At 40.6% G+C, this 21594-nt stretch overlaps 1 protein-coding gene across 1 annotated transcript; it reads right to left on the reverse strand.

Moving 5' to 3' along the window:
• Positions 1 to 117: 117 nt before the first annotated feature.
• LOC132572603 (haloacid dehalogenase-like hydrolase domain-containing 5) lies at positions 118 to 21364 on the reverse strand. Its single transcript, XM_060239852.1, has 8 exons — positions 21189 to 21364; positions 17491 to 17700; positions 16225 to 16337; positions 14321 to 14414; positions 5239 to 5272; positions 3778 to 3952; positions 2207 to 2395; positions 118 to 536 (listed from the first exon to the last, which is right to left on the reverse strand). Exons 1-8 carry the CDS (start codon positions 21306 to 21308, stop codon positions 140 to 142), a joined length of 1332 nt encoding a protein of 443 aa, XP_060095835.1. The 5' UTR covers positions 21309 to 21364; the 3' UTR covers positions 118 to 139.
• Between the last annotated feature and the right edge of the window lie 230 nt (positions 21365 to 21594).

The raw sequence follows: 21594 nt of genomic DNA on the forward strand, positions 1-21594 counted from the left end.
CCCGAACTCCGTATCACTGAAAGAAAAGATCTTCGCTCCTAAATTCGGTCTACCTGGTCTCTTAGCTAATTTCCCTATCAAAATTAAGAGACTTAAAGCATTGCCTGTAACAAGGAAGTTATTAGGGAGTCCTGTGATTTTAACTTGGTATAAAGTTCTCCAGTTGGAAGATTAGGTCAACAGCAGCATCAACATCGGACACAATATGATCAGGTTCTACTAAAGCAGGATCAAACCTGAAATCTCTATGCCCATGGAACACAGTCTCGGTTATGGTCTCCCTGATATCAGAGGGCAACTTTGTGTGAGGGTTGGAAACCCCAGTGCAAACAAGGACAGACCTACAGCTTGTAGCAGCAGCAGATGCCAGTTCCTTTTCCCAAGGGTTATCAATTTCATCTTCCTGAGAAACTGCAGTAGACCCTGCGCCACCTGCTGCTTTGACATGGATACGTGCCTTGGAACCTCTTCTGGAGTTCTCTTCAAGGTAACGGTTGTAAAGATTAGCACCATAGATATCTGTCATCAAGTTATCCCTAGACAGCCAGACAAGCAACATCAGCATTAGCATATTCTGAATGTATGGACAATGTTTTTGCTTAAAATGCCTCGCTTTGCATGCAGTTAAACCAGCTGGCTATTGGAATTCTATGGCACCAATCAGAATTTGGAGAGGCAGTATTTCAGGAACTGCATACATATTGCATATTGTAGTATATGGCTTGACAGGTACAAATACCTAAGCTTCTTTCCTGAATCTTTTGCTCCTTATCAAGCAACTCTGGGGCAGATTTCTTTTTATCTTGAGGAAAAACTAGTAAGCTTCAACCTCCTTCACAGAACATTTGTGTAGAGTACCTTACAAAGACCACCCAACAGGCATGAATTACAATATCAAGAAAGTGTTACAGTTTCACAAGGACTAGGTGCCTATACTCTCATATACGTTCCAGCTTTAAACCAGCATAGTCAGGATTGTTGTACTGAACATATGAAGCTGCCTTATAACAGAACTGGACCATCTCCCTCAGTACTGGCTGCTCTGATTGAGAGCATCCTTCCAGGAAAGAAGGGAAAAGCCTTTTGCAACACTTGTTCCCTCAAGATCTATACTGCTACTCTTTTATAACACTGCAACACAAGCAAAGAATCTGAGATGTCGTCATTCACATTTATTTATTTAAGTTCTATCCCCTCCCCCCTTCCTGCAACTGGGCTCAGGGTAGGTCACATCATTAGAGGTCTCAAAATAGACCAATTTTAAAACCACAATACAATAAAATCACAGAATAATAAGATGATATTATACCAAGATCAGATTCTGGCTCTGGTCAGTTTAAAATATAGGATGATATAGGTCAAATACAATGGGTCTATATGATGTCAAAGTCCCTGCCAGTACCACTCCAAGTTGGTCAGGTGGGCCGCTTAAGCAGGTTTTTAAACCATCATGGGTGTGAAAAAAGTCCAAAACCCACATGGAAGTGGCTGAAGATTGAAAGGCTGTATGATGGGAGGAGGGGGAAGGATTTCTGCAGCTAAGTGAACTTCTCCAACCCTTCTCCTTGGGGCAACACCTACCATCATTCTCCGTTCAGGAGGGGTGTAAATAGAGTATAATAATGAAAACCAAATCAAGTTGAAACAACCTTAAGTTTGATGGTTACTAAGATATGCATGATCAACTAAACTACTCTGATGCCTCTTCCAAGCTGAAGTCAGTACACTTCGACTCATAAGCTTTCAATACTATCAACCAGTACATCATAAGAGCTAACAGCAGATGGCAGAAGGAGATGTGGTTTCTAGTGAGTGATTACTGAAAAAGGGGGTTCTAAATTTGCAAACATTGTACACAAGTGTCCAGCAGACTGCTTCCCTAATTGGTTGTAAGTATGCCTGCAAAATGCCAAACAGTGTTGGTGACAGACAGCTAGTAACTACCAGATTAGATTGTGCTATTTTCAGGGGACCACAAAAATAATCTCTCAGACATCTGGGTTTTCCCTCTACTACATTTTGCAACAAATTGTGGAAGAGCAAAAGCCAACATCAAATCCTTTAACTCAGTAGGAACCACTTACATGAAACACTAAACCATCCTTTTTGGAGACAGCAATGGCAAATAGGGAGAGAAAGCTTTGGCTAGCTCTTTTGGAATAGTCTATTCTACAATATAAACTGTCTCTTCTATAATAGAGCTTACCCAATGGCATACAAGGTCCAAATAGGCTTTTTCCATTGCTTTGCAGCTGCCTGTGTTCTGATCAGGTACTCTGCATAGTGATAGGTCACTTCACTAGGCTTTCCAATCAAAGCCTCATATCTTAGATCTTTGCCAGTGACTTTTTTGTAAATGTTCTCCAAGCAAACCATGAATGTTCCATGACCAAACCTGAGGCATGAAGAAATAAAATTTGGACCGTAAGAAGGAACCATCAGCCAGAACAAAACATGGCACCTGTTCATATTCTACTTTCTAGGTGAACAGTCTGAAATAGTTCAGTTCAACTTTTCATTTGCTAGGAGACAACTAAACAGCAAATGCATAACTCCTGCCAAGCATTATAGAGCTGTCCTAGGCACTGGATCATCAAAACTGGTGGAGTATAGGAGAAGCTTGTTTTTTTCTGGCAGGGAAAGCACAGGTTGGCAAAAGTCAGATGTCCACCTGCTTTTACCCAGCTAGCCATAGTTTCTCCATGTGAAATTAGCAGGCCATGATAATAGTTCCAGAACAGAAGCTGTGTTATAACTTAGTCTTGTAGCGCCTTAAAGATTAACAAAATTTGATTCCAGCATCAACTTTAGTGGGCTAGAATCCAGTTATTCACACACAGTGGCCTGGATCCAGAGACGATTTCCACTGATGCCAGGGATTCCTGTCAGCCTGGGGCTTCCTCACCATCCCTGTCCTGCTGCAGTCTGTAAACAAGGAAAAAATTGCCACCTAAGGACTGTGAGAGGGAAATATTATGTAACTTTCATTAAAAGGTTTCACACCATCTCATCCCAACCCCACTAGGGTTGAATGGGGGTCTTGAATTTTCCAGTTTACTACGGGTATTGACCATCTTAGTCCAATTCAGGTGTCCCTTTCCATTACAAACATTAAACCTGCTTAAATAAATGAGTAAAGAGTTATATAATTACATATCATCTTGTACATCCTGTATTTCATGGTTGATTATGTTTTTCACACCACAAAAGGCCTGTCTAGTGAGGAGCCACTGCACTACATCTGAGAAATGTCCATGAAAGCTTCCATTACAATATAGTTGTTAGTCTTGGAGATGCCTCAAGATTCCTGTTTATTTTAACAGTGAGGAGGGCTGGGTAATCACTTCTACAATACTTAGATTCATTCAGTTAACACAGAGGATAGTAAATACATCTATACTTCTCTCTTGATCAGACAGAGGACAATAATTGCATTGAAAAGCTTGTTTTAAGCTTATAAAGTATGCATTTGTTTCCCAAGTGTGCATGCACATGAAAGGTTGTATCTATATCTTTCAAGGTGCCACTGGACTTGAACCTTTGTTCTGCTGCTTCAGACCAAAATGGCTACCCACCTGAAAGTACATATTGTTTCTGTTTGTGCGCTGAACACCTTCCCTTTTCTACCTATTTTAAATAAGTCATCCCTAAATTGCCTTTCAAATGAAGGTTACTGAGGAATAATCTGTATATTCCTGCTTGTAAGATTTACACATGTATGGAAAATATACATGTGGAAAAACACTCTTGACTGCTTTTGTATATACTTGCCACTACCTTGGAGAATGGGCTTCAGCCATCCACATCAAATCCATATTACAAGCCAGCACAGGTATATGTGGGTAAGAGGACTGTGAATATGGATTCCCAGGATGGCCATTTGTCAGAAGGACGTCTATTATCAACTGCAGGTTGGTCTCCCACCTGACTGGTTCACCAAACAAAACAATTGCTGCAAGACAATGAAAATAATTAATACACACATGTGCTAATTGTACATAAGACAATTCTGCCCTTGCTATCACTATTGTGAAATACAACAAAGCCTGAAATAAGTGGAAGACTACAAATTACTAATTTTATACACACACTATGCATGTCTGAAGAAGCAAATGAGATTAAAATTAAGAATAGTACTTTAGAATGTGCTCATTTAACACATTAAACAGCCACAGAAGATGACAAAGAATATACAGTTTCACATATTTAAAAAGCTCATTCCTTGACATAGGAAAATGTTAGCATGCCTCAACATATTTATTGGTTTGTGGAGCATGAAATATTATTTTGATTGGGTTGGACTGTTTTGCTGCTGTTTTTTCTAGTGTTACTTCTCTGCAACCCTTTTTTTGCAATACTGTTATAAGAGGAAATGTGATGTGCTTATGGAGGATAGGTGATGGATCTACCTTCCTGCTTCTTTTTTTGGCAGAGGGAATACAAAGAAAAGAGTCTGGCTAAAATAGAAAAAGCACGAGTCTGAATGGAGGGAGTACAGAATAGCAAAGTAGGTTAAATCCAGCTACTATAAGCCAACCTTAGGCAGCAAAAGATGGTAACTACATACAATGAGTATTCTCCACATAACAGATTCAAGTTCATTATTATCAAGATTCAACAGAACCCACCATTAGCTTTATCAAAAAGTTTTAAATAGCCAGATGTTAATTCTAATTCTCTTAGGAACAATCAGAGCCACCGATGGGCACAAACCTAAAATAAGGCAGTTTAGTTCCGGGCAGCCCACAAACCAAATCTCATATCAAATGGGCATCACACAAACTGAACTGGTCTGGCAAGTTCGGTTTCCCCTTCCTCCTGGCCATGAACAAGAGGGGGGGGATCACCCTGGAAGGGGCTTCATTTAACCCTTCAATTTTGCTCCCCCCCCCCTTAAAACAGCAGGGAGCAAAATCAAAGGATTAAATGTTTGCCAGTAATTTAAACACTTTGGTTTTACTCCTTGCCAATTTGAAGAGGGGGGGCAAAACCAGAGGGTTAAATAGCTGCCAGCCATTTAAAGGGTTAAAAAGCTGCCACTCCCATGCCACTCAACTGTTATGTTTTAATGCCTGGGCCTGAACAGCCAAACTGGCCAAAAGTACAGTAAATGTTTTGGGAATGTGCTTTCCCCAGCATCAATTCCTGAGCTTACCCATGTTTGGCCCAAACTTTGGCTCATGAGCCAGTTCCTGCCCATCCCTAATCAGAGCTGACATTAGCAAAGGGCATACTGACCCTCAATCTTGGGAAGTTCCACTTCAGGAGAATGCTGCAATTAAAAAAAACAGCTTAATTAAGTAAATAGCTTCCTAACAGCAGCACGATTCATAAGAACATAAGAAAACCAATGTTGGATCGGGCCAATGGCTCATCCAGTCCAACACTCTGTCACACAGTGGCCAAAAAAACAGGTGCCATCAGGAGGTGCACCAGTGGAGCCAGGACACCAGTGGGAGCATGTCGTCTGAAATTCTTGACTTGTCTGCTTATGTAGAATCATAGAATTATAGAGTTGGAAAGGACCTCCAGAGTAATCTAATCCAACCCCTGCACAATGCAGGAAATTCACAAATATCTCCCTCTATGTTCACAGAATCAGCATTGCTGTCAAATGGCCATCCAGCCTCTGTTTAAAAACCTCCAAGGAAGGAGAGCCCACCACCTTTCGAGGAAGACTGTTCCACTGAGGAACCACTCTATCAGAAAGTTCTTCCTAATGTTGAGTTGGAAACTCTTTTGATTTAATTTCAACCCATTGGTTCTGGTCCTACCTTCTGGGGCAACAGAAAACAACTCTGCACCATCCTCTATACGACAGCCCTTTAAATAACTAAGAGTTCTCTCTCGCATCAGAAAGAATATACCTTACATTCTCTACAGATATGCTCCCAAAGTTCACAGACCTTTACAAATACTAGTCCCCTTCAATGTTCCCTCTAAACTGAGTTTGTGTGAGCTAGCTCACAGTTTTTTAGCCTCCGGCTCACACATTTTTGCCTTAGCTCAGGAAAAATGGCTTCAGAGCAAATTTATGCAGTATCTCACAATTTTAATGCCAGTAGAATTACAACTTAGAATTTTTGCTCACAAGACTCCACAGCTTAGAGAGAGCATTGGCCCCTTGTACTTCCTCCCACATTGCTCACACATTGCAGAAGAAGACTATACAACCTCGGAAGGAAGGGGGGGAACCCCCCTAAACAATCTCACAAAATAGTGCAAAAAATTAAGGGAAGAATTAACTCATTAGCAATATGTAAAGGTATCTATGATTCATTTTAGACATAGAAATCCAAACCACTGGTAGCCATATGCTCCCTGGAAACAGATACTTCTGTACAGTTTGGGAAACAGGCTCCATGCAGTCTGAAATTAGCCCCTATGTCTAGCAGAAGCAGCTCTTAAAAAGCTATTGCATCCAAATTATCAGCCCTTAACCTCATTCATCTTTAGAACTCATTCCTGTTAAATTCCACCACATGTGCATATCTGCCCTGTTAGTGGAGTGGATGAGCAAAACTCATACCGCTTGTGAGGCAATTTTTAAATACCAAGTTAGGATCAGTATTCCTTCTAAGCTGAGTTAATGTGATCTGGCTCAGTTTTTTAGCCTCCAGCTCACACATTTTTGTCTTAGCTCAGGAAAAATGGCCCCAGAGCAAACTAATTTATGCAGCAGCTCACAACTTTAATGCCAGTAATTCACACATTTTTGCTTACAGACTTCACAGCTTAGAGGGAGTATTGGTTAGGATCTAAGAATATTCAATGCTATCCTTGCAGCCTGTTTTCCTGAAAGATTCAATGACCTGCTTCTCAAAGAACCTGATGTTGCTCATCCTTGCTGCACATATAGAAGTTATTAGGCAATGAAAAAGGTACAAGCCCCACAATTCTCCAGTGATGGAAACTGCATATAAGAGACCAATGGAGAAATTAACTCCCCAGAATTCTCTCATCCAGAAAGTTAGACAAAGCAGACTTTATACCAAAATCCATCTGCTATAAATTGAGAACTTTCTTCTTAAACATAAATCTCTATCACGCCATAATGTACTGTAATAAAACACTTTGAACTTTTTATACTTGGCCAGTCTTGTGCAGGGTGCACTATTCTTGTTGATGTAACTTTGTTAAAATTTTTAAAAACCATTAAAAGAAATTATAATTACAGTTAACAACACTTTTCATAGAAGGGCTGCTATTTCCAAGGCACATAATTTTTAGTGCAAGTGCTTGCAAAGTGAGCTGCCTCTCCAGATGAATGGGCCTTATCCAGATGCAACACTTCTTTTTCTACCAAAAAAATAAATAAATCCAGGTAACTAGACACTTAATCTTACATCTAGTCATACACTAGTCTCCCAACACCTTTCCTGCTGACTGAATATTCAGCTGAACTTGCTGGGATGAGTACAGCACTCCTGACCTGTACACCCTCTTCCCTCCCACAACAGTCAGGCAGTTCTGTCACAGCAGTTCTTGGAAACAATACCTCATGTTTACGGTGTTCTCTTGGTTGTTGCCCTAATCTTTTCCAAGATCAGTCAATATTGAGTAATCCTGCTGAGGACAGAATGTATACACTTTTAAATGTTATGAACAATAAAAAAGTAGGCAATTACATTTCTCTTTTATTAATCTATGTAACTACCTGTTTAAATGGTTCTTATTTAAACTAGAGGTATATTTTAAATCTTCCTGACCTGAATGACCCAGGCTAGCCTAATCTTGTCAGATCTAAGAAGCTAAACAGGGTTTGTTCTTGGATGGGAGACCACCAAGGAAGTTCAGGGCTACTTTCGAAAGGCAGGCAATGGCAAACCACCTCTGTATTTCTTGCCTTGGAAGCCTTACAGAGTCGCTGTAAATCAGCTGTGATGTAATGGCACTTCCCACCACCACCACAGCATTTTATATCAGCTCAATATGGTGAGAATACTTGAACAGCAGCCAAAGAGAGGAATTTTTACTTCATTAGTATTATATCTTCTCATTGCCAATGTTTGGCACACAATTTTAAATGTACTTTTACCTCTCCTTACTGGCCACAAGTACTCAAGGTGACCAGCAAGAAGAACATAACTTTACACAGTATTTTAAGTACAAACACAGAAAAAAATTGAAAATCAGATCCACCAATATAAATTCTACAATCCACTAGAAAGTCTGATCTGACAAAATATACAATTCAATCACATCTAAAAGCACAGTCTAGACTTGAGTCATAGCTATCAGCAGAAAAATCAACAATCAAGCAACCCTTCTTAGTGGAAATGTGAAGTCACTGTGAAACTCAACAAATTATCAAAGATTCTGTTCAATTCTTCCAGAGGAACTAAGAAAATCTGTGCAACATTGGTTGGGGGAACTTCCTGTGATATATTTTCTCTTTTTGAAATAAGTCAAACTATTTTTCAGACACTTAAAGCATAATATGTTAGTAGACTTATTGCGGCTACATGAGATTATTTCTATCTTAATAATACACTTAGTTTCTTTTCCCGCAAAATTTGTTTCCAAATGTTAGCTTGCATTTCCCCCCCATCTCTCAGATGACAAAAATGAAGATACACTGAGAAAATTCTGAATATGGCACAGCAATTTTCAGTTCTCTCAAGTACTGGATGTGTCTGCAAATTCCATACATCTGATAACTAGTACAATTTTACATGCTAAGTTATAAATGATACATTTTTCTGTTAAAGTATATAGTTTAATAAATTTAGGTTTGACAGCAACAAATTGCTTACATTTCAATTTTCCCCAAAATTTCTTTTTTCAAAAACACAGTGTCCCGTGATTCCAAAATGTCCTGAAATTTTACATCTCTACCTGGTGCTGCCAATAAAAGGCCCTTTCAGTGCTACCAACCACACTTCCAATTGAAGCAGCAATCAGAAAAAGGCTCCAGAAGATGATCTGTGAAATGGTGAGGGGTGGACCATGTTATACGGAAAGACCTGAAGCAAGCTGGATCCAGGCTATTTAGGGCTTTAAAGAACAAATGTTTGAATTGGTCCACAAAACTAACCATATTACTCAGTTATGAAATATCTACATATTTTGCATTTTGGACTAGCTTTAGTTTCCAATTTCCTACAGAGCACTCTAGAAGTTCCCAGACAGTGCCTTTTTTTAGCAGGAACACACAGGAACACAGTTCTGGCTGGCTTGGCATCAGGGGTTGTGGCCTAATATGCAAATGAGTTCCTGCTGGGCTTTTTCTGCAAAAAAAAGCTCTGTCCCCAGCAATGTTCTCTCTAAGCTGTGGAGTCTTGTGAGCTAAAATTCTACTTTGTGAGCTATGGCATTAAAGTTGTGAGCAAGTCATCTGACTACTACATAAATTATTGTGCTCTGGCGCCATTCTTCCTGAGCTATGACAAAAATGTGTGAGCTGGAGGCTAAAAATCTGTGAGCTAGCTCACAGTAACTCAGCTTAGAGAGAACCCTAGTCCCCAGATATAACTGTGACCTGATCTCTCCTGTCAAGGAGAGGGCATAGTTGACAAAGCAGTCACTGTTGTTTTTTTTTAAAGTGCTCTTGATACCTGTTATCACCTATGAATTTATGAATTCAAGAGCCTTTCCATAATGTGAACCTGTGTCATCAGGGGCAGTACAATCCTGCCAAACAGTGCTGACTATCTGATCTTTATCCCAGCCTACAACATCTCTGTCTTGTCTGGGCTAAGCTCAAGTTTACTTGAGTCCATCCTATACTTCACAGGCCTCATACCCAGGATCAAAATATTAACTGCTTCTCTAGGTTCAGGCAGAAGGATGATAAAGAGCTATGAGTCATCTACATATTGGAGGTATGTTATCCTGAAATTTTGAGCAAGTTCACTTAGTAAACAAGTTGGAACTTTCATGAGCTTTGAGCCACAGAATAGAGTAGCAGTCCCCAAAACACCTCATAAACCCCACTCCTTCCAAACCTAATCCAGTAAAGTGATCCTGCAGGATACCATGGCTGACAATATTCAAAGTCACTGAACGGTTCAGATAAACTCACCAAAATACACTGGATTGGATCCACAGCAGCATTTCCACGGGTGCAAGGACTTCCATTGATGGAGTGCAATCTGTGGTACCGCATCCTATGGGAAATGTCCACCCAAATCCTGTTCTTGGATCTCCCCCTCTCTCCCAGGAGCAGGATTTCAGAAGGAAGGGCATTCTGGGCTGTCACAGGAAGGGAGTGCTGTGAAAGTGCCATGGAGGAAGTCCTTGAGCCCACAGAAACGCTGCACTGGATCCAAACCAATCTCCCTTTTCCTTCTCCCAACATAAGTGATCTACTGGAATAAGCCAAGCAATATCTGTTCTAAAACCAGACATGAAGCCAATCTGGCAGGAGCAGATAATCAGCATTCTTTAAGAATCTCTGGAATTGTGTCCAACACTCTAATATGCCCAAGTATGCAATAAGACTAGTTAACAATTGTTGCAATTTCTTCTCATGCCAGTGGTAAACTAGGACTAGGGATGGGCATGAACCAAATTACAAACCAAAATTCATCACAAATCAGGCCCAGTTCATGGTTGGCAACCCTTAGTCCATACCGTCCCATCCCAACAAACCTCCCAGGTAGCTTTGGGAGGTTTGTATAGTTTGTGTCAGCAGACACACTGGTGGCAGAGCTTGGAAGAGGCATTTAAAGAGACCATGGTTTAAATTTAAATGCCTTCTGAGTTCACTTGCAAGTCATACCACACCAGCAGGATCCCTTTAAATGGCTTTTACAAGCCACACTGCATCACAAATCACAAACTGGTTCATTAAACGGAAAAGTTTGTGGAAGTTTACGAAACCCCATACACCAGGAACCTTCATGAACCTCCATTCTCTTGGTTCATGGCCATCCTGACCTAGGACAGCCTATCAGAGCACCACGAAAATACAAAAAAAAAAATTGGATCCATCAGGCTTCAAGTTTGTGTCATCATAATTGGTCTCTACCTTCACTAAGTGTTATGAGCATTCAGAGCCTTGACACTATTAGATTAAAACTACAACCAGATTCCCCAGCCTCAGATCACTGAACTACAGCCAGATCCAAACTATGTCCCATTGAATAATGTCAGACTCGTGGCCATGAAATCTTGAGCTGCACCAGGTGAGGTGGCCTCAACATTTAGTACTAAAGGTCAGTGAGCTTTCAGCACTACCACAAAGATTGTTAAAGCAGAGAGGTGGGCAGCACACTAATAGAATCTTTATTCTCTGTCAGTGGTGCACTATGTAGTACATTAGTTCAAAATCTGGAGATTTTGAGGCAGGATACGCGATAGTTACAGCAAAATCACAAAAGACAGCAGCAACCCAAATGGACAGAGTTGGGATTAATTAGCTCTATTGGATTAATATACCCTGGTGTCAGTACTACAGGCCAGGTTGGCACACTCATCTGGATGGCAACCTCTTTACCAATAACTGACATGGATTAATCAATCTTACAATTCATTTACCAGAAGCATGGAAGCTGCTGATATGACAAACAAGGGACTCCCCAGATAGAAGAGGAGCACACAATTTCCTTCCTTATTCCAGCATGTTCATTCATACCGCCATAGCTCTTCTCCCTAAATATTACTAATGGTGACAGCAGTGCCTTCCCTATGAGGAGAAAACATCCTACTCCCCAAGCACACTATAGGTCGTCACCAGCAACTATGTATTTAATTCATTTGTACCCTGCCTTCCTCACCAGTGGAGTTCCAGTTAGCCTTCGGTTTTTATATACTGTCAATCCCCGCGGCATATTTCTACTCACCTGACTTGAGTTTTGACAAATGTTCTCCAGTTAAAATTGTAGATAATTTAAAATATGACTGTCAAGATTCTGCAAGTCATATCTATCTGACTTTTATCAAACTTACTGTCAGCTGTTTCATCAGGGCTTAAATTTAAACAGCAAGTGCACAAATAGAATCAATGAGCAGGGATATGATAGAACAAAAATATTAAATATTAAAATATTGTAATTGGTTTTTTATTATCATGCTGTTGTGATTTTACTGTGATTTTATTATTTATGTTGTACTCCACTCTGAGCCCCTACGGGGGAATGGGCAGAATACAAACAAATAATAATACGGTAATAATAAAAACCCGGAATAATATATTTAGTAGTAAACTTCCTGGACAGTTCACTTGCTTGCTATATTTTACAGTTACCAAAAAAGGAAAAGTGTTTCAGACTAAAATAAGGATACAGTGCAGATCCCAAGGAGACTTACTCCAGTCTAAGCCCATTCATTTCAATGGGCTTAAACTGGAGTAACTCTCATTAGGGTTACACTGTTCTCTACCCTTTTCGACTTTTAAAATAATACCAAACATTGTATTTGATAGAAAAACATGGGTTTACAATATGCAGTTATTTTCTAAGTAGAGAGATTCAGGTGGGTAGCCATGTTGATCTGAAACAACAGAATGAAGTTTGAGTCCAGTGGCACCATTAAGCTTATACCCAGAAGTAAACTTTGTTGGTCTTCAAGTTGCCTGTAATGATTTGAATTTATATACAGTGCCAGCATTAGAGAGCCTGTGCAAGGCTGCTGCCCCAGGCCAGGCACCCCTACCACCCCTCAGCGAAGGTGAGGTCAGACACGGAGCTTCCAGGGTCAGTGCATGTACACCAGCTCTCCATCCCTCATGTCTGTGCTTGGAAGCACAGATGTGAGGGACGGAGAAATGGCAAATGAGCAGCAAGCGTGCACACTGAGGCTGGAAGTCCTGTTGCAGTAACTGCTGAGCTAGTGATTTCCCTCGTCTCAGAGGTGAGGATAGGCGGGAGGGCTAAACCGGTGCCCTCCCCCCAGAGCTGTGCTCCTGGCCTCGGGCTGCCTAATGGACGTGCTGCCGCTGCTTATATACGTGAGTTCCTTTAATTGTTGGTAAATTGCAGTAGAGAAAGGGGGGTGAAAGAGGGGGATGAGCGAGTCAGGTGATTGGTTGGTGACTGACAGAGTTTGGGTGGAGCTAAGAAGTGGGGGGGGGGGAGAGAGTGAGTGAGAGAGAGGAAGGAGGGAGAGGTGTCAGCAGTAAGCTCTCAGCAGAACATCAGCAGTTTTGAGTGCCAGCCATGGTCAAACCACAGTCTGTAGAATCTGAAATTACATTCTTCTGGTTAGAAACCCATCTAGTGCTATGAAAGTCATTAAAGTTTCTAAAGAAGATATTGATAAGAGGACATAGTAAGAGCTAATGAGAATCAGCTCTAATACTGTCAAAGTATTATAAGAGTGTGTGCAAAAGAAGCTGACAAAAATGTAAGTTTAAAAAGGAATTGAGAGTGAGGAGTGATAGTGAAGTGAATAAGTGTAACACTGTGTCTTAGAACAATGAGTCATGGGACCATGAAGTGACTCTGGAATTATTCCTGAGTAGTGCTCAAGATATGGCATGAAATGTGTTGCTGAGCTGAGTGGGCAACAGTGACTACAGTGCTATTAAATTCAGCATTCATGTAAATCTAATGCTGCCCAAAAAGTCCAGCACTGTCACATTTGGTTTCAAAAGAAGAAGCTTCTCAAAAATGCATTTAATGAAAAAGATGCTGAAAAGAAGAGCAGAAAGTAAAATATATCCACTTAAAAAAATAATTAAAACTAATGACAAACATTCATATAGACTGACATGGTCTTGAAAGATATCATTGTATCCAAGACAATGTTGTGCTTAATAAGTTGATTTGAGGAAGCCATGAAAGGCAAGAAGGCTTACTTTAAAAAGTGGAGAGGAGATCCATACATTCTTGCAAAACGAAGTTGACAATAAAGAAAGCACAAAGAGAATTTGCAATGCATAATGTTTAAAGTATTATGACAACTTAAAAAAAACCTTTAAATATATAAGCAGCAAAAAAACTAGCCAAGGAGGAGGTTGCTCTGTTAGACAAAGGAGCAGGGCTTTTTTGGTAGAAAAAGCCCAGCAGGAACTCATTTGCATATTAGGCCACATCCTCAACATCACCATTGTTTCACATAGGTCTTTTTTGTATAAAAAGCCCAGTAGGGACTCATTTGCATATTAGGCCACACCCCCTGGCACCAAGCCAGCTGGAACTGCATTCCTGTGTGTTCCTGCTCAAAAAAGGCCCTGCAAAGGAGTAAAAAAGAGTCCTACAGTTTGATACAGAAACTGCAGAAAATCTGAAATTATAGCTCTTCAATTTTGCACTGATTCAGAAACTAGTAACTATACAATTTGATTGGTCTAAAACACCAAATAGGCTACTTTAAGTTAACGCCATCATAAAAAATATGTGCAAAGATAATGCTGAGTAGTCAATATTATACTCACCAAAGCCTTGGGTCTTCTGCCATGGTCAACCATGTCCAATAAGGGATAGACTTCCCGCAGCCTGTCAATTGTAAAAAGCTGACGAAATCCAAGACTAAGAAAATATTTTTTAAGGATAACAATGAGCACATGTTTACCTGAAATGCACTTGTTTTCCTTGATAAAACAAAAAAGCCAAATTTAAATTCATGTTAACTATATAAGAACCAGGGCTTTCCTCACTTTCTGGGAGAACATGTAAGCAGCTTTGGACTTGCATCCTTAGAAACTCACCCCATTATAAGTTTTCTGACAGTTGGCTTAGGGACTTTCTAAAGTATTAAAAGCCCAAATAAACACACACTTCCAAGTCAGTCAGCTCTGGAACCCAAACCATGGTCCCACAAATGTCAAATATGTTCCTTAATTTAACCTAGTTATATCTGTGCAGATATTTAATGTCTTAGTAGGGGTTTATTTTTAAAGTTACAGAATTTCCTCCAAGTTTTTAGTGTTAGGAAACAAAATAATAAATCAGCAAATAATTGTTCAGACAAAGGGATCCATTAGCTTCACAGGTGAAAAACAAAATTTGAAAGACAGGAATGTTCATATGTAAACTGCATATTCAGCAATGAATGTTTGGTCCACTCTGCAAATTAACCAATTTTGTAGCTGATTTAACTAGAAAAAAATATGAAAAATTACAGATGCAGCAGATTACAGATTTTTTACATTGGCATTTCCCAGAGCAACTTAGAAGTAGTTTTACCAACATTAGATTTAGAACAGCTTCCAAGAACCAGTTTAGTCTTTTTATATTTATACTTCAATATGAAATATATTTAATTAGAAGCAGATCCCTTTCATGAAAATGAAATCTTAACTAATACAGATAGCATCTAGAAGTTCTATTACTAAGTGAAATATAAACTTTATTTACTAATCCTAAACACTTTTATAAGGATCTTCCTTAGTGCAGAACTTGTATTTGGCAAGTTAACTAGGCAGGTTCATCAGTAATTTTCATGCAAATAGCAAGCCTCTACCATCTCAAACTGAATATCACATTGGTATCTTAATACTCCTCAAAAAAGAAAACCCATCCCTGCACATAGTAAACTAGCAAGTTGAGAAGGCTAGATGAGAACTCCTCTCCCCAACATATAATATTCCAGCCAGAATTTTTTGTATTAAGGAGAAAAGGTCAAGGGGAGGGGGAATTCAAGCATTCTGAAAGGAGGGGTTGACATTCTCCCAAGTATACAGGAAAAGCGTTGTATTTGCAAGTCCCACATATATCATGTGGGGGCCAAGAGATTGCACATAAATACCATCATGCAGCAAAAGTAATACACATGAGAAAACTCTCTGATGTTGGGCTGAGGAGGGATGAAGAAAGACTGGGCCCAGGAATCTTCCCACCAACCATGAGATCCCTCAAGAGAGCACAGAACATGTGACCTAGGAAGCACTCAATGGAAAATCATCACTGAATTTCTTGTACATGAAGTCAGCAACATCTTTTTAAAAGAATGTCACAGAGGAGAGATGATAAGAAAAGAAAGGGAAGAATGTGGAGGGAGAAATTATTGTTTGAACAGCACATCCTCTAGGACAAATCTTCTACTCCAACAGCTTAAGCAGCTAACAAGGAATGTGAACAAATCCTAACCCTTGCTTTTGGACTGGATACTATTATGGTGCCTCAGGCCCTGATCCCATTATAGGGACTAGACAGCTGTGCTATGAATCATGGGTGAGGGGATGAGAAAGGACAGCCAGAGGAATCATCCTCCACTCTTTGCGCTGCACTTCTCCACCTCTTTGAGATGTGACAGGACTTCTTCTGGTGGTGTACTAATTTAATCACAGCTAAAGGCAGATGTTCGTTATAAGCTATCACCTACATTTTCAAAGGATACTGCTTACCAATGTCAAGAAGTGGTCCTTGCCCAGACACAAGAACACATTTGTCATGATAACGTCTGAACATCCGTAAAGGGCTGTGGGACATGATGACTTGGTCTTGAGAAATCTAGAATAAGAACAGAAAAAATCACTTGTTTCATCCATACCTTCTTTCTTATCCTATTCTAAATCAGACAAGAGGTTCTTACAATAGAATTAATCTTTTGACCTTACCTTTCCTATTTGAGTTACAGAGGAAGGAGTGTCACAGGCAAGAAAAGAAAAACAATGGGAACACAGTTCCATTATGTGTAAAGGTCTTATGTGTAATTAGCACCATCAAAACATTAAGCTGATGGATGGAGAGTTCTTTCAAAACTCTACACACTCTATCCAAAAAGTCCTCTCAAAAATGACTTGTACCTTTGTTAAGAACTGTACAGTGTAACTAAAGTTTAAAAGGTTATGAAAATTACAGAAAAAGACTTACTATATACAAATAATTCAAGACTGTTCTTTCATTTTACATGCTGTAATATAAAATATCAGTCCGTATAGTCAAAGCGATGGTATTCCCAGTAGTAATATATGGCTGTGAGAGCTGGACCATACGGAAGGCCAAGCGCAGAAGAATAGATGCTTTTGAGATGTGGTGATGGAGAAGAATCCTGAGAGTCCCTTGGACTGCAAGAAGATCAAATCAGTCAGTCCTAAGGGAAATGAACCCTGACTGCTCCCTGAAAGTTCAGATGCTGAAGCTGAAGCTCAAATACTTTGGCCACCAAAAGAGAAGGGAGCACTCACTGGAGAAGATCCTGATGCTGGGAAAGACAGAAGGCAAAAGAAGAAAGGGACGACAAAAGATGAGATGGCTGGACAACATTACTGATGTAACAAACACAAATTTGAGCAGACTTCGGAGGATGGTAGAAAACAGGAGGGCCTGGCGTGACTTTGTCCATGGGGTCACAAAGAGTCGGACTCGACTGTGCAACTGAACAACAACAAACATAAAATATCAAAAGTTTGGAGACTACATCTTTACTCCATGCACACTTTATTCAAGGAGCTGCAGGTAGTGTCTGCTATGGAGCTTGATCCTTTTGAGCAAGGAACTTGGGTGCACTGAGAAAACAATTAAATTGTGCAAGAGGCAGCACCTAGCATGAGAAGAAATGAGCCCTGGAATTGAGGACTGCCTCTCAAGTGCCTGGAATAAAGTGTGCCTGGAGCAAAGGTATGCGATTGAAGACAAAAAAAACCCTTAAACAGTAACTTACTGGCACTCCCAAAAGATAAGACAGCTGGTCTGCTTTCTTTTGACGAAGGCAATTTCCTGCATTAGTGACAAATACAGTAGGCACCAAGAACTGTCTCTGAGAATTCAGCAGTTTTTGAATGGCTTTTCTTGCAGCAGGAATTGGTGTCTTTCCTCGTACCAATACCCCATCAATGTCAAACAGAAAGCCAAAGGAAGGTTGCATGTTGCTCTGTAATAAGAAGGGGGAAAGCAGGACTTTACCCTCATAATCGCACTCACTCTAGTAAATATGGTAAGTATTGCATTTATAGTCATCAAGTCGTCTTCACAATATTTCTGAAGTCTTAAAGCCAAACACTTCAACTCTGGATTGCTTTTATGCGCTAAAAATAATTCCAGTTACAGTAATCAGATATCATCTCAGCATGCATACAAATGACAGCATTCCTCCTAAAGCTGTTTTTCACTCTTCCTGGAGTGGGCATATTTGACAAGAAATTAACAGATAGGCAACAAAACATATTTTTGGCTTTAGGATTCAGTATGAGGCAGCTTCATGTGTTCATGAGACTAAACTCATTAACTTTTCCAGGATTCTGACTTAAGACAACCTCTTTTATTATCTTGTACCTTAGAGATAAGCCTGAACAGGACAAATTGTAAAGTAAAACCTCCATGAGCAGGCAGTGCCTATGAAAGCACAAAAGCTATGTCTGACAGTGTTCCTAACCATGAAGCAGTATATCTTGAAAAACCCTATAACCCTTTATACAAGGTGAGGAGATGAAAGTACATTTTCGGACTGCTTCTTGTTATATTGTTGATAGAGCAAGCCCCAGTGTTTACCAGCTAGAGATTCCTGTTGAGAAACAGCCCTGGCATAAGTGGTTCCATTGGGCCCAAGTCAAAGTCTGGAAAGAGCCCAAACCTGGGCTGGAGAAGTCACCATGAAGAGACCAATGTTACTCGGGGTGGGGGGGGAGCCTTTTTGCCTTCCCTTCAGTCCTCCCCTTACCTGTTGAATTGTTGTCTATGTATTTGTATAGATACAAAGAATGCTGTCGTTCTTCTAGCTGCTTTCTCTCCACTCTGTTTTATTTTTTAGAGGGGCGAGAGCCATAGAATTCCCATCTCCCATTTATTTCCCACCCCCTTTTATTTACTTAGGGCCTACTTTACAGGGCAACAGATGGCCACAAAGTAGCTATTATATACACACATACACCTTCTTTGGCTAAATCACTGGAGAAGGACAAAGTCACTTTGTCCCCCCCTTCTCCAGTTGGAAGAACTGCAGTAATTAGACTTCACTGATCTGTCCACCTGGACCCATGCCATGGTAATTTGTGTAATTCCCACCCCCCATTTGTGTAATTTGTGTATTGCTGCCAAGTCATAGCTGATTTATGGTGACCCATAGGGTTTTCAAGGCAAGAGATGTTCAGAGATGGTTTGCCATTGCCTGCCTCTGCTTCATGACCCTGGTATTCCTTGGTGGATCTCCCATCCAAATACTAGTCAATTATGAAGACTTTTCCAAATTATGAAGAGATCAGGTTAGCCTGGGCTATCCAGTCAGTAAATACAAGCTTCTTCCCCTGCTAGAGAACAAGTCACATAATGCATCCATTTCTTTACTATTGCAATTCATGATGGAAGGCTTGTATGAAATAACGAATTTCCATACCGTATCACATTATGGTATAAAAAGCACAAAAACAAGCTGCATGCTTATTAGTAGCTGCAATCCTATCTATAAAATCTCCATGAACATTGCTTTTGAATCAGCTTCTATAGGACTGGGCTGTTAAATCTACTGTTTTAAGAAGAAACTACTAAACTTAAGGAATCCACCTGAAAATTTACTTTCTTTTACTAGCCTGAGACTAGTCTTCATTGTTACAAAAGCAAAGTAAACAAAACCATCATTAGGATCTGCACATTTTGACAAACTCTTGTATAAGCATTAAAAATCTGAGGTCTACAAAACCTTCCTTCCATGCAATACTATACATCATCACTGGTGAAGTGAGGAGCACACTAGTTGAAAAGATGTTCGGTGCATCTTCTTTCTGTCAGAAAGGAGCAAACAGAAACTCTCTTTACACCAAAAAGAACTGAAAGCCCCATTAAAAATTTGACAGACCGTTCCAGAAACATTGGGGTCAGGGTTCATTCACTGAAAAAATTAGCTACTTTTGCTACACAATCACATGAGCAAGTACACTAGTATGAATCAATTTGTACATATGATGAATCTGCAGCCATTTGCCATGTTCACAGAGCAATGATTGGTTCATATGATTCCCCCCCAATGTGTGTCCCAGGTACACAGTTGCATGAGAGAACCTGGCAGTGTGAACTAGCCCACAGCATTTTGAGAATGTCAAGACTGCTTGGATCAGAACAGCGTACTTACACAATCAAGACATTGAGAAATAGCTACCTTGAATAAAGAATCATCCCCTAGTTTATTCATGCAATGTTCCCAGTTTCTTATGCACCAAACCTGCACAGCATCAATACCATCTTGTTCGCAAGGGCCCTGATGGTAGTTTGCACATGGATAGACCCCCTCAGTTTAACAAAAAGAAAATGTCCAATTCTAGTATTGCTATGCAGTGGACAGCAGGGCGAGAAAGGAAAGCTTGCAAACTACATTGCAATTTTTTAAAAAAATTATCAAACCCATAATAGTACCTGAGGAAGTGTGCATGCACACAGAAGCTTATACCCAGAATAAAACTTTGTTGGTCTTAAAGGTGCCACCGGACTCAAACTTTGTTCCAGAGACTTGTTAAGAACTGTGCAGTCTGGGATCTGAGCATTCATGATTTACTGCATTTGGCTGCACAGTTGAGAAAGAACTGACATGCCCGCCAATTACTATAGGTGTAAACACATCCTGAATTGCCTTCAGGATTAGTGCGTTCATATGTGAACAAGACTAAAGCTGAGACAAGTCAGAGATGGCTATTACAAAACAACAAGTTGCATAAATAAGTCATGAACCATTTCTAGCTTGAGCCGGCTTTACGGGTACCCAGTTTTATTCTCCAATATGAATTCAAACAGCTCTCCAGAGGGAGAGGGAGGACAGAGAAAAGGATGAAAAAGCCCTCTCCCCCCTCAAAACAACTGTGCTTGGAAAAAGGGAGGTGTTTTAAAGTGATTACAAAATAAAGTGAGCTACTGTGCTTAGATTAAGAACATAGTTCTGCTCCGCCAACTAAAATTAATCAGCCGGCAAAAGTGTTACTTAAAAAAAAAAAAGTACAAGTACTTATGAAAACTGTAGAGGGCCAGTGCCTATAAGAGAAAGAACAGGGAATAAGATGAGGCAGAAACGCTCTAATAGCCAAATACCATACGTTTTTAAAACTACTTTTTATTCTCAGTTGCAAACTAGTTAATGATGATTTAAGTGGACGATAACTCTAGTCTTAAAGAATCACAGCAAAATTAGAAAGCGGGAAGATTAGTTTAAGCGGGTCTTCCCCCACCTTCCTTAGATCGAGCCATCTCTCAAAAGGTACTGTCCGATCTCTGCAATAAGAGGCTTCATGCCCTATCCCAAAATTTCCCTCGTTTCACGGAAACATCAGGGCTTCTGCGTGGTGGGGGTGTGGGAATGCGGACAGCCATGATGGGCAGAAAGGGGAAAGGGCTAGAGATGGAAGTGGGGGGATCGTTCAGCTCCCCTTTCCCCTCGGTTACCTTCGTGCCCGTGCCGTCCTCCCCAGAAACGGCGGAGCAGCAGAGCCCCCTCAGCCTCACAGATCCGGTGGCCGCGGTCCTCCTGAGGGACCCGCGGAGAAGCGGCAGCGGTCCCCTCATGGTGGCGCCTTCAAAGGACCGGCGACTGAAGAGTTCAGCCTCAGCCCAGCCACACTTCACCGTCTGAGACCTCGTCTGAGGCCTCATGTAACTCTGCGCTAGCTCCGCCCCCTCCCAAATGACACAGCGGGTGGAGCCTGTAGGGTTCCGTCCTGCCCCCAAACCTACCTTTGTTGATTGTCAATCAGACCGGCCCCGGGGCCTCAGTCGTGGGAGAGGGCTCTTGCGCAAGAAATTCCCAAAATTAAAATCTGCCTTTTCTTGTTTTACAGGACAGCAGCTTGTC

Source organism: Heteronotia binoei, chromosome 5 (genome assembly GCF_032191835.1).
Source record: "Heteronotia binoei isolate CCM8104 ecotype False Entrance Well chromosome 5, APGP_CSIRO_Hbin_v1, whole genome shotgun sequence".
Taxonomy (NCBI): Eukaryota; Metazoa; Chordata; class Lepidosauria; order Squamata; family Gekkonidae; genus Heteronotia; species Heteronotia binoei.

Coding starts and splice junctions, on each gene's coding strand:
- LOC132572603 (XM_060239852.1), bottom strand. CDS start 21,308: ATGAGGGGACCGCTGCCGCTTCTCCGCGGGTCCCTCAGGAGGACCGCG. Junction 17,701..21,188: donor AGGACGGCACGGGCACGAAG/GTAACCGAGGGG, acceptor TTCTTATTACAG/AGCAACATGCAACCTTCCTT. Junction 2,396..3,777: donor GCTGAAGCCCATTCTCCAAG/GTAGTGGCAAGT, acceptor TTCATGCCTCAG/GTTTGGTCATGGAACATTCA.